This window comes from Epinephelus lanceolatus, chromosome 6, assembly GCF_041903045.1.
Source record: "Epinephelus lanceolatus isolate andai-2023 chromosome 6, ASM4190304v1, whole genome shotgun sequence".
NCBI classification, from domain to species: Eukaryota; Metazoa; Chordata; class Actinopteri; order Perciformes; family Serranidae; genus Epinephelus; species Epinephelus lanceolatus.
Window position 1 is genome coordinate 18,697,088 of NC_135739.1, and position 13,999 is coordinate 18,711,086.

At 40.2% G+C, this 13,999-nt stretch overlaps 1 protein-coding gene across 7 annotated transcripts in view; it reads right to left on the reverse strand.

Moving 5' to 3' along the window:
* eps15 (epidermal growth factor receptor pathway substrate 15) overlaps positions 1–13,999 on the reverse strand; it is a 34,711-nt gene that overhangs the window by 16,846 nt on the left and 3,866 nt on the right. For all 7 annotated transcript variants that reach the window (XM_078168757.1, XM_033621715.2, XM_033621714.2 and 4 more), the window contains exons 3-12: positions 13,529–13,618; positions 13,293–13,436; positions 13,111–13,170; positions 11,211–11,336; positions 10,809–10,868; positions 10,214–10,444; positions 9,801–9,946; positions 7,509–7,665; positions 6,583–6,665; positions 1,536–1,608 (exon numbers count right to left, since the gene is read on the reverse strand). In XM_078168757.1, coding sequence (XP_078024883.1) covers positions 1,536–1,608; positions 6,583–6,665; positions 7,509–7,665; positions 9,801–9,946; positions 10,214–10,444; positions 10,809–10,868; positions 11,211–11,336; positions 13,111–13,170; positions 13,293–13,436; positions 13,529–13,618 — 1,170 coding nt within the window. The remainder of the gene's footprint in view (positions 1–1,535; positions 1,609–6,582; positions 6,666–7,508; positions 7,666–9,800; positions 9,947–10,213; positions 10,445–10,808; positions 10,869–11,210; positions 11,337–13,110; positions 13,171–13,292; positions 13,437–13,528; positions 13,619–13,999) is intronic.

Consider the following 13,999-nt stretch of genomic DNA (forward strand, 5'->3'; position numbering starts at 1 on the left):
GGTGGATTTTCTCCTCGCCTTTATTACCGTTACTTTCATCTAGGCTATACTGTGCATTAATAACTAAAATAAGTGAGGCACCACAAACCTCAGCACGGGTTGGCATTGAAGAGATTGAGACAGACTCTAAGCGAAGTGCAGTTCAAGTCACAGGAGGTTTATTCGCACACACCAGAATATAAATGGACCGAGTTGCAACTGTCTGTCTTTACGTCAGCCTACCTTCTTATATTATACCCTGCATGTACAGTCTCAGACAGCGATCTATCCCATTACCTCATGTTACCTCATGTCTAGCAGTGCATTACAGACAGACATATCTAATGTTCTTCTTACTAAAAGATGCTCATGTTCCTTATTTAGTCTTTCCTGCTAATGATCGGGTCAGTGTGACCTGACCGCAGTATCCCATACTCCTCTTTTCCTTAAAAAGCTTTCCTCTGGACAGCTGCAACTAACCACAATGTGCCCCTACGCCTACATATGGCCAGCTAACTAGGCAAGAGGGTATATCGTATCTTTGGGTCATTAAAACTGAGTTAAACACAACATGCCTACATGAGGTACAGTACTGCGACAAAGTAATAAAAGGTACATTTGTTCCTTGTGTAAAGTGTATATCCCTTCCCACCAGCTGGAAAACATTGATATGGTGACATTAATCTTCCTATGCAGTGCATTAATCTCTCTATGCAGCTCACCACCAGCTCAATTACAGTTCGTTTCAGTTCAAAATTCAGCACAAACACTGGGAAATTACTTTTAGCTTGTGAAACCAATGCCGTTTTGATGGATATCAGAGCTCTATCGCCACAAATAAATTCTTAATCTTAGAGAAAGACTGCAGGGGAAAGTCTTGGTGTGGAGTCTGTGCAGGGGTAGAGGAACACATCACGACAACATGTGATGTCTGGGATAAATTTAGAAAACACAATACAGAGTAAATAGCCAAAAGGCACTTAAGGTGACCCTGCAGTGCGGCCAAAAAATTCAGCTACATCAGCGTGAGGCTCCCTTGAGATCCACCCTCGCACTCAAAAATCTGACTGGATTCCCAAAAGCGGAGCAAACTAGCCCTTTAAGCCATCAGCTCCCAAAATAGAGCCCATCTCTCAGGCTCGGAGCAGGCGGCAGACACGCCTACACAAGGACACCAGCCTCTCCCTCTCTGTTAACTGTGCTTCTGAACAAGCGTCTAGGACTGCCGGCCAAATGTATTATTGATCTCCTCCACCGGTATATACATCACAACAAAAGTGAACAACTGCTTAAGCACCTCTTACCGTCTGCTTTGTCTCTCGAGGATCTTAATACAGCAGAAATACATGCATGCTCATACACTCGCTATGTTCCCACAGCAGTCTTAAGAGAGGCACTGATTACAAAAACAAGAGAGCAAACAAGCAGCATTTCCCCAAATATCTACACAGTCATATTAGCGATTCTGCCTGCCCATAAATTTCTCATTCTCTCTGCGTCCCCTGCACTGGGAACAAAGACAAATTCACAGACAAACAGAGACGGCGAGACCTTACCTGCACCTCACTGCTGCGCTGTCTGATGGCCTCCTCCTTCTCCTTGATCTCCTCTTCCACAGTGCTCTTCTCCCTGGGGGCCCAGCACAAGAGACATGAGTATTTAGCCACCAAGGACAAAGAGGGTAGACCTGGTACTCCGAGCCCACCCAGCCCCAGCCAGTTCTCCACTGTGCCTTCTTTGCCCTGCCCCTGAACCACCGCCACATCCTCTCCTTGAACTACCATGATGTCCTGAAATCACAACTCCACAGCACAGAGCGAGCCGCCTGAACGCCTTCAGCTACAGCAGGTGTGTGTCTGTGTGTGTGTGACGTGATATGAGGAAAGGTGGAGTGTGTGTGTGTCTGTGTGCGTGATGTTGTGGAAAGTGAGAATGTGCTTGCTCAGTCAAATGTGTGGGAGATGAGGAGTGAGAGGCAGATGGCTGCCTTAAGGATGGAGGGAGGAAGGGAGGGAGGAGAGACGAGTGATGATGAGCCAACCTGCAACATCTATCATTTGCGCTGCCCATATGTTCATCCTCTCTGGTTCACTCTTTCATCCACCCAGCCAGAGAGGAAATGGAACGGGGTGGGGTGAGGAGCAGGAAGACATACTGACTTGTGCGCAACTGACAATTAATGAATGCACATTTTATTTTCCATAAGACCATTGTACTTAGTGTGTTACAGTCAAGATGTTGTTACTGTAACAGACACCAGGATTTCAGCTCATTTTCATCTCAAGTCATTAAACCTCATCATTAATCATGCCTGATATAAATCATCTTAATAGGTATGGGGCTGTACCGCATATCATTTTTTTTTCCAAGGCTTCTACTGAGGTTTGCGAATAAAGCTTGAATATCTGTCCTCATTTTTTATGATGTCACCACCCTAAAACAAATAAAAAATCGTTGAACGAAATCTTCAATTTAAATAATAACCTCCTGAGACCCTATGTCCTCATATGACGACATCACATTTTGCTTTTATTTGACCTTTCCTTCATTCTGTGTAACTTAGGCCTGTTGTCCTCGTCTGTGGACACTCTTCTGTGCCCTCTAGTGGTAGTGAGACCGCAACACACTAATCCATGTAAAATCAAGATGGCAGCCATCTTTGCCAAGTCAGTCTGCAGCCGATCTCAACACAAAGTGGACAAAATCTGATCACATTTTATGATTGAAACTTGTTTATGAATGAATAAACATTATAATTAATGTTGGCAGTTTGATATGGCAACAAATTTGACCAATTTTAGCAACAGAAATAAGATGCTATTAACTAAGAAGTACTCATTTGAGGACATTGGGACTTCGTTATATTCTTGTTTGAGGAAATTGGAACATAAATATCGTTGACAATGTTTATTTTTTTAAACTTATCAGGTCCTACTGATCCTAAACAGCTAGGAGAAATTAAAAATGCATACCAAACAAAAATTCGGGTCTCAGGAGGATATGATTCATCAAATTAAAAATATAATAAGCAACTTTTCTGCATTATTATGTCTAAAAATGCCGAGAACAATGTTATACATTTTGTGTTGAGTTGTGTACTTATATTAATCTAAACCTTTCTAACAATGTTCAAACACGCTGTCACATGTCAGTGGTGTCGTATCCCTTTTGTGTATGTATTAGGGTTATGGTTATCTGCCAGAAGCTGTCATTGTCATCTGACTTTTCATCCAGTTTTAAACCACATTCTTACAAGACACTTTTTAGATCTTAGTCGTTTTTAACCATTTGTTTTAAACAGATGAAGGATTTTAGTCATCATACGTCTTAATGTGAAGTCATCAAAGAAACAAGCAAAGCAAACATTAGTGGCGACTCAGCTTTTGCACCTGCCATGTCAGAAAATGTTGGAGAAACACTTGAAGTGAAACTGCTTTATTCACTGTTTTTACCGGTTTTAATTACCGAGTCAGTTTGTTTTAGAGAGGAGGTGACCTTTGCCGATAATACAGCTCACGGTAAACACCTGAGCAAAGAACACTGAAGGAATCCTAATCGAGACACTGACTGCAATGATGGTGTTGCCCTGTCTTTTTTTTACTGTTTTGCTTGAGAGACCCATAGCAGTTAAAAAAGTTTCATATTGTATGTTTACATGAGTTAGTCTTTGTTTATTAAATCAACATTTCTTAATGAATAAATGTAAATTATGATGCTGTTATGATGACTGCTGCTAGACCGTTAATACAGGTGCGTGCCTACTTTTTTGTGCAGCAAGCAGAAGAGCAAACAGTTTCTTGACCTTTTTCAAAGGTTAAACGCTGACAAATATGGACTGAAGCAGAATATTTCATTTGGCAAAAACACATTGGGAATTTTGGAAATAATTACATCGATCTTTTTTCGTTAAATTATGACTTTTGGACAATGCTCTGAAAATGTTTGGATCATATGAGTCAGAAAACAATCCTAAGCAGCCACCACTGGGTATCTAATTCTACAAATCGTAAAACACTGATAATATTATTGTAGCCTTATTTTATCTGCAACTCTGCAGAAATATCATGTTTAAACAGAATGAACAGACGTAGAATTTTTTTTAAATGCTAAATGTTCTAAATGTTATGAATATATCTTCCAACTATTCAGTAAACACACTAATACTTGAAAAGACATCTGCAATTTTTTCTATGAATATTACCATGCAGATGGGGGTTTATTTTGCACCAGATTTGGAAATCCATCGTTAGATTGTGTTGGATTTCATTTAGATACTTAGCTAATATTATATAAAAATACATTACATTACTGTGTGTTAACGTTATGTATAACAAATGTATAAAAAGGAAATGAAACAAAAAGCAGAGGCAAAGCACTGACAACGCTGAGGAAGCTCCTGACAAATATACATCCTGATCAACACTTTGATTTAAATCTGCTACTTGGTTAACCCCTGTAACTATTCATGTAGGGAGGCTGCTCCATTGTTTTCTCACATTTGTTCAGGACAGCCTAATGATAGGATTTATGCATATATTTTGTATCATTGCTTCAGCTCTTAAGAGGATTACATCCTGAACCAAACGGTAACATTTAATATCCATTCTGAGCATTTGGTTTGTAAAACAATACAGAACACTCATTGTTCCTGTTCAGTTTCACATTTAGATGACTGAACCAAAAAAATAAAACAGAAACAGCCATCGACCTGAGAAAGCTCTGATCTTTGCCATTCATTTCAACACCGACTAAAAATAACAGCAGCTATTTTTACATTCTTTGTCTCCTCTCGCATCAAACGCACAATTCCCTCGATAACAATACACTCCTCTCCGAGCAAGCCTACAGTCAACTCAAGCTGAGCATCATTCCCAGTCTCCTCTTACCCATCATCATCCTCAACCTCACCCTTCTCCTCATCTCGAGCAGAAGGCTGCTGCCACATTTTGAAACAGTCACAAACATGAATCATCTTCTCAAACTCCCCTCAATCTGCTGCCTGTCTGAAGCTCTGATCTCTGTCATTTAGTTTCCACTTCTCTCCATCCTTCTTACCTCTCCTTCCTCCCTTGAACAGCTGTCACCTGGTGTGTGCACATCTGTGTGTATGTAATGAAAGGTGGGGGGTGGGGTGGAAGGCCAACTATCTCACTTCTCACTCTCAGCTTTCATGAATAGGGAAGCTGAATTCTTTTCGTTATGAAAATTGAGTTCAAAAGAACTGATACTGAAGACCAACTGTCAGTGAAACCAAGATAACATGTAAAATTACAAATGCTACATTTGTTACTGAAACATATTTTGGTTAATTAAATATTTTACTTGTTTTATGGGCTACATGTTTTAGACCTAAAAACATACTAGTCAAGAGAAAGTGTATATACGAAGTCTGGTGTGTATTGCATATTCTGTCACTCCTTCTTTCACTTCACTGTAAAACAGCACTCAGCTTTAAAGCCATCTGCTGTGTTTAGTAGCCTTAAAGATAAACACAAATGTTTATTTTTTGTCTGAGAGTGTGTGAGTAATATAAGCTTCTTTACTTGAACTAGTATTAAACTCTTCCACCCAGTGTGGTTCACAAATAACTGAGTATAAGTCACTTGTTTCCAGTCAAATTTATTTGGTTCTCTCAATTTGTGGGAAACACTGCATCCTGCTGGTCAGTAGGGGATACAAACATACATTTACCTGCTATGACACAAGACTTTTTTCTGGGGTTTATATCCCAATTTGACATTACATTAAAAATTTTTTCTAAAATCTTTTTCCAAGAATATATACATAGAAGCTGAAAATTCATCTTTTCTGGGTTTTAATAACATTTAAGCACACTGCAGCAAAAAAAAAAGAAGAGGCTTAAATAGCATGTCACCCATTTTTAAAGATGAACATTCAAATTAATTAGCGGAACTCTTAATAAGTGACAGGCCATTTTTATGCTACACCTTGTCACCACCAGTGACAAAACCCACACACACACCACTCAGGCACAACGATAAAACAGGTGCAGTGATTAACAATGATCCTTGGGCCATTCATGTGGATACCACTTGACAGGCTCCACCTACCAGGTACCCCAAGACACCACAGGACACCCCCAGAATTCTTTTGTCCTCACCTCAACAGGTCAAAGGCCTCATCGTGGATTGGACTTGGCTCTGATCAGTTGAGGTACAGACAAAGGACCTCAGAGGTACGGACACATCCCCGAATGCTTGATCAGATTGTGATCTGGGGAATTTGGAGGCCAGGTTGACGCATTGAGCTCTTTGTCATGTTCCACAGGCAATTCCTGAGCAGTTTTTTTGGTGCAGCATGGCATATTGTCCTTCTGGGGTGGCCATTGGCGAGTACCGTTTGCCATGAGGTGGGATACTTGGTCTGCAATTCTGTTTGGATGGGTGATGTGTGTCAAATGGCATCCACATGAATGTCACGACCCAAGGTTTCTTACCAGAGCATTGCATTGTAATGACATAATCAATGTTTTTCACTTCACTTGTCAGTGGTTTTAATGTTGTGGCTGATCAGCGTATATGGCTTCAGTAAGAATATGCATGACTTTACCTTTTTTAAATGAATATGAGAACAACAGCTTACCTTTGTAGTTCGACAATCTCATTACTGAGAGAGTCCAGCTCCTTGATAGCGGAGAAGTCGGCTGCCAGGTTAGCCATGTTGTTCTGAAGAAGAAGCAAGGCAGAGGATACAAGAGGGTTAAAGTCGCTGCTGAGGGTAGAACACCCCAACAATGATGACACGTCCTATACTGTGGGCTACAAATTACCTCTCATCCCAGACTCATTTTGAGAAAACGGCACAATTACTACCATGGTGATGAAAAATCCTGAATATTTAGGACATGTTACAGTGTAAAGAAATAACTGTCACAGCACAAATGAACAACAGAGCTACACTGATAGCTTTAAATTCACACACAAAGCCACTGATGGAGACACAAAATGGCAGGGATGAGAGGGAGACTACGTCAGGGGTAACGTTACTTGGAGGATACTACAATAAATTAAAATCATTTAGCTGATTGATTTGCGTCTACAGACTGGATGTGTTGCCCTCGGTGCATCCCAAAATACTTAAAACAGCAATCTCTGCTCTTGTCAGCTTTCCCCCATAGGCGTATGATGTAAAATGTGATTAAGTTTTGGTAACAGAAACACAAATAAGTGAGACAAGGCGGAAAGATGACAAAGAGAGGCAGCCTATTAGAAGTAATGAGATGCCCCCGAGTCAGTAAACTACCACACACACTCACTCAGGATCATCCCACTGCACGTGTGAAGTGGATGCAATGTAAAAATGTGAAGAGAGAACACAGAGGGAGAAGCATAAAAGTGTTGCATAAGGAAGAAAATAAAGACACAAAGCTGCAAGCTTTAAAAACAATTCATAACTTCCAAAAACAGGAGAAAGAAGGAAAAATATCAGTCAAAATAATTAAGCAAGAAACTTAAATCAGTCAGTTATGATCCAGACATCCCTGATCATTATTCATAGACTTGACTCACCTGTTTGATGTTCTGTCTGTCGGATGGAGGGATCATCTCCGGGGAGAGGCTCTGCGGAGGTTCCAGGCCTTTAGTCAGCTTCTGATTGATTAGATGAAGCGCCAGGGCAAACTGCTCTCGGGTCAGTTTCCCGATGTCTCCAATGTCACACAGCTCCCTGAGAACACAAACCGACACAGGTTACATAAGAGACTAACGATTTACACCTCGGGCAACGACTATTTGTGATAGCCTGGCCGATCATCATGTTCGGGGCAGTTACAACAGGACAGAGGCTAATCAACCATGTGAGGATAAAAATCCATGTGATGTGATGTGTCAGCACGCACTGCAGAGCTATGAACACTACTGTCGCCATCCTGCACCAACATCATCACACCATTATGTGTTTATTCCATATATTGCCATTAGATTAATAACCTCAGGCACAATATTTAAATATTTTTGGGACAGTAAAGGATTTATTGTTGATGTTGCATTGTGATTTAACACAATTTGTGCAGCCTCATGCTAACAAAATGTCCTCCAGCAACTCTGATATTCTTCAAATATGTCTGCATTCTATTTACCTAACATTGTATTCAGTTTCTCCAGAGTGTAACATAACTATTTTGATTCCCTTCCACTCTATTAAATGTCTTTCTGTCCTCTTCCTGAGGTTTATTCCTCAGGGTTCCCACACATTTTCATGGACAAATTTTCAAAACTTTCAAACAAAAAAGCAGGGGAGTGACAACTGACAATTCAGTGGCCTTTTAGCAAATTTCCTACCGGAGTCTGCAAGTTAAAATTGAACACCCTAGGCTGTCCACATCAATTGCTCAATCTCAATATACCGGTACCAGCACCAGTATGGAAACTTTGGGATTGATGACGTGTTAAATCGCACCTTCATAACATTATTTTTCTTGCCCCACTTGCCCAGCATTATTCAAACATATCAGATTCAACCTCCATTCAAACATAGTTCCAGCTAGCTGTCATACATGCGCAGAAGAACCGAACTCCAGGACAAAACGTCACACATCTACGTATGACAGAGCTACGTTACCTCAGTAGCTCAAGAAAATCAATTTTCCGTTATGTTACATTATGTGGAAAGATATCAATGGAAGATGGATGCTTTAACAATTTCATTACCCACAATAAAACTCCATGACTTTTCCAAAACTCTCAAGGATTTAACCGACACCATGACTTTTCCAAGCCTGGAAAATGAGAATCTGGAATTCCACGAATTTCCGTTTCCCTTTCTGTGACCTTGGGAAACCCTACTTTTTTTCCCTTACCCAAATCAAGGTGTCAGGATAGAGCATGTCATATGCTGTACAGATTATATAGCCCTTTGTGGCAAAACACGTGATTTGTAAATTTTGGCAAATATACAACCTCGATTCCAAAAACAGTGGGACGATGTTACAAAGATAAATAAAAATAGAATGCAGTGATTTGCAAATCCTTTTCGACATACAGTGGGGGGAAATAAATACTAAACATGTCTTTTATTTTTCATTAAACATCTCTAATGCAGCTATTCACATGAAATTTAGACCAGACATTGGTATTTACTCAAAAAAAAAAAAAAAAAAAAAAAACTTTGATAGAAATCATAACATTTCATTCCATAAAAAATATGTGCAATAAAGTGGAATGACACAGGAAAAAATGTACTGAACACACTAACTGAAACTTATTTTATACTTGGAGAAGCAAGTGCCAAGTTGAAGATGCTTACTGAATGAAGAAACTAATCTCTCAGTGTTCAAAGGGGATTTTGGCCCATTCCTCCACACAGACAGTCTATAAATGTTGAAGACTTTGGATGGCATGTTAATGAATCTTGAAAAAGAAATTTCACTTTCAAAACCTCAACAATTAGCATCCTCAGTTCCCAAACACTTAGAGAGCGTTGTTAAAAGAAAAGGTGATGTAACACAGTGGTAAGCGTGACCTTGTTCCAGCTTTTTGGATCCTGTTGCAGGCATCAAATTCAATAAAGTTTAGCGTTTGTACACTACATGCCTTTTTGCTGTACGGAATTGAATGTATGTCGAAAAGGAGTTGGAAATCATTTTTCATTTACGTTTAACACAGCAACCCAACTTCTTTGGAATAAAAATAATTTCATGAAGACCAAGTGAAAGGGTTTAAAATCTACACAATCACTGCAACTGCTACATGGTGTGTGTCTGGTGTGTGTGTGTGTGTTTTCGTGTGTGTGTGTGTGTTTTAAAGAAGTAGCCTTATGTGCTGGCAGAGGAGGTGAACGGGAGTTTTGCTGTCCTTACTTACCAGATACGTGCAAGGGTGGCAGAGGGCAGCCCAGTCTTGAGGAAGATGTCTCTGACTTCAGGTCCAGACACGAGGCCGTCCATGTCACTGTCTGTCTTGCTGAATAGCTCATCGTACTTTGCTTTGTCTGCTGGCGACACCACCCACTGCACAGGCAACAAAACACACTTTCAACTAGCACTGGAAGGAAGTTTCTTCATCATAGACTATAATACAGCCTACACAGGTGAGATAACACTAAATCAAAACTTACCTTCAAGCTCCCACTCGTCTTGTTTTTTTGAAAAACACACTGAACTAGCCAGTTTGAAATCATTTTAAATGTTTGACGTTGCAGCTATGTGGAGGTAAAGTAAAACATCCAAAAGCTTATCAGGCAGTGCAGGCACGGCAGAGACAGGTCCAGTACTCACAGGGGCAGCTGCTGGTGTTGGGGCAGGAGCTGGGGCGGGTTTAGGGGGGTGGGGCATGGTCTTAGAGCCAGCATGGGAGGAGCGACTGTCTTTGACTGAGGGGGGCGAGGGTAACAGGGGCATCACAGGAGGCACCGAGGGTTTTTTCCTCTTGGAGGGTGGAACCAGGGGAGGTGGTAGGGACATGGGAACAGGCTCCCCCTCCAGAGCTCTGTACACCAGATACATGGCCTGGGAAAGGGCAACAAAAATCAATGATAGAAGACAATTACCGATAAACACCCTGTGGTTTTTCCGTCCTCACACTTCTTTCGCGTCTCATTCCATTCAGGGATACAGAAATGATTTTCACAGCCTGTAATAGCTGCAAAATTGTTAGTATAATGAAGGCACACAAGTGTAGAAACATTCAAATCTATTCCTAGAACAGGAGATAAAAAGATATGATATGATTTAGACGCCAGGGAGATCAGTGCTGTTATATATTGACAGAAACAGTAGATTTGAATACATCAGTTCAGAAACAGTCTACACTGAAACTGTTACTGTAACCTATGTGGTTTGTTTCTATCTGTGATGTTAGCTTATTTCTTACCACAGAAAATTCATCTCTGTCCAACATGCCATCTCTGTCGATGTCACTGAGCTCCCACACCTTCAATACAAACAGACATTGGTATCAAGCATGCATCATTACAAAACCATGGTATATAATAACACGTCCCTGAAAGCTCTGACTCACTACTGACTCTCACTTCCTTTCAATTTCTCCCCAACTTTCTGCATTCCATTGTCCCCTCAGCTTTCATTTAGACCCATATGGAAAACATTGTGTTATATACAATAAATGTACAGTTGTTTTCATAAGAGATGTTTTAATGAGCTAGTTGGGTTTTTTATAAAGCCACCTACACAAACTGGTAACCATTAACGCCTACATGCATGTTTTTTTTTTTGTCCATACATTAAACTATCGTGTCGTATTTGGGTATCGTACCCTGCCGAGGATGTCCACTGACAGTTTGGAGTTGAGCAGGACCGGCTTGACCTTGTCTCCTGTTAGAATCCCTCCTACTGGACCCAGACTGTCAAAGATGGAGTCAAACTTCATCTTCTCCTCAGGCTGGGAATAAATAAAACAGATGTAAATGATTAAAGACAGATGATTCAGACTTGATGTATTCCTCATGCAGCTACTGTAAAAAAAGTTCTCTAATAAATGATCTTCATACAATTATACACACTCAAATGTATTTTTACAGTCAGTCAAATTAAACATAAATTCTCACAGCAGTGTGTGCCTCAATAACAACTTTAGTAATAAGTAGGCAGCGCTTATACAGCCTCTTTTATTATAGCAGGATGAAGCTGAGGTCAAACTGCTGTGAAGCAACGGAAACCTCACACCATTAAAAACTAACATGCCAATTAGAGCTAGCCACAATCAAGAGGAGAAAGTTGCCATCATATGTCAGTTCTTTACATTCGACAACCTTCACTGAGGTTCAGGTGAGGAAATGACTTGATGTATTGTACTGACACTCCCTTTATGACTGGTCTTTAACTGAACATCCAATATTTTGGTTCAGGTAGCTATTAAAATATATATTTATTTTTTTATTGTTAATATTTTATCAAACTTTTTTGCTTTTTTTCCCCCAAACATAAACAGGGTCACCGAATGTTAATAAATCAAATATATGTGCATACACAAGAGGGAGAAAAAAAAATTAAATAAAATAATAATATAAAAATGCATAAATAACAAGACATATGTAATTCTTAAAATTAAAACAAAGAAAATCTATATTCCTACATTAATATGTACCGCAATCTTCTCTGATCTACAAGCAGCAGATAAGGTCTCAGACACTCAAAAAGTATGCAACAGAGCACTGTCCACATGGCGTATGATTCAATTCCAGATTCAACGTACTACTAGTAGCTTCTCCACATATTTCTCCATCCTGTCCTTAGAACTGACAGATATTTGTTCACATGATGCAACTTTTGCCAACTCTGTGAACCATTCCTCAAAAGAGATCTCACCTTGTTTCCTCCAGTTTCTCATTAGAATTTACTTCCCCACCATTACACTGGTCTGAATCAAGTCCCTGGCTCACCAGTGAGATGTCAAACGTACAGCCTTGGGCAGAACTCGAAGTTAGCCCGGGTTATGTTTTTTATGCATTTGTGAACCTTTATCCAATAGTTCTGAATCATGGGACATTAATAGATCTGTTTTTATAGATTGCTCTTAGATGCAAAGGGTTGGGCGCCAAGAGCTCAAGAGTATTACACAACAGAGATGTGGATATCCTGGACATGTCTCAGTTTTCTCAATGTTTGTAGAGAACATACCTCCAACGTCTTTCCACACTACCAGCAAACCTAATATTCTGATATAAGGAGGTCTTAACAATGGCAAATGACAATACCTTATTACCTATTCACTCTAAACAGTTTATGAATTACTTCGAACTACACCAGCTAATTTGTCTTTTATTAAAATTACTCTAATAAAAGAAGAACGATACAGTAACATGTTCACAGGTAGTGCAACAAGCACCAGAGAAATTCAGGCTGATCAGCTGTTAGAATAAATCATTTCAGCTGTTACTGCTCTGTGCGTCAAGCAGCTCACACGCCCTCAGAATTTTATAGGCACTACTAGTTAATGTTTATGGACAAACAGTACTGACGCTGTACGGCTGTAAATGTCTGTTACATACTGAGCTGATCTGATTTATTTGACATTTTACATGAACACATCGTAAAAGATCAGACTGTCATGCATACATACTATATTGAAGGATTTATTTTTCTGTTGCAGTTCTTTTATGGGGAAGACAAAGATATCAAGGTATATTACAAAGAAAATATAGATTGTGCCTCACCTTGACGACCCAGGGAATGTCGACAGGCACTCCTGCTAAAAGCGGGCTGCTTGTGTCGTGCTGGAGATAAACAAAACTTAGTTATTCTTAGGTTTCATATTAAAAGATAACTATTTCACTGGTATGGGTAGAATATGTGGTAAATTAAATAATGTGTTCGTTATGCACAGTGGCAGACTTACAAATTTTGGGGGAGGAACAGCCAGATGAAGGCTCTTGAGTGCCACCTCCAGGCCATTTTGAGCACAGGCCACCAACCGCAAAGCTATGAAGAACTGCTGCTTGTTAAGAGCACCTTTACGTTCAGAGTCCGCCAAATCCCAGATCTACGGGGACAAACACATTTATTACCATCAGCATCAAAAGCAAAGACGACAGAGATTGTAATGATTCTGCACTGATCTGAGTCTTTGCCCACCTTCCCCAGGACCAAGTCAGCCAAGCCCGACCTCTTCAGGAACAGAGCTGCATCGGCTGCCACCACCCGCCCACTGCCCGTCGGATCAACCTGCACACACACACAGCCAGACACACAGTCATAAGAGCTTACATCATCTCAGAAACATCAGTAACACATCCAAACAGCTGAAAAGGACATTGAATTTTTGTCTCAGCCAATAGCTTTACGACCACAACACTGACAAAAGATTTGAATTGGAGAAAGAGAGAAGCAAATAAAGGACAAATGAAAACTGTGAGAATTGCCCTGTGGGATTGTGGAGTCACTTAAATCAATATGGATAATAAACCAAAGCTATTTTCTCGGCAGCCCATTAGCTTGGTATTGGATCTGTTAGTAGCCTTTCATGAGGCTCCCAGCGAGCTCCCCTGACATGTCGGGCAAAGGGAAAACATTATTAATTCATAGAGATACTTCCTTTACTGGACA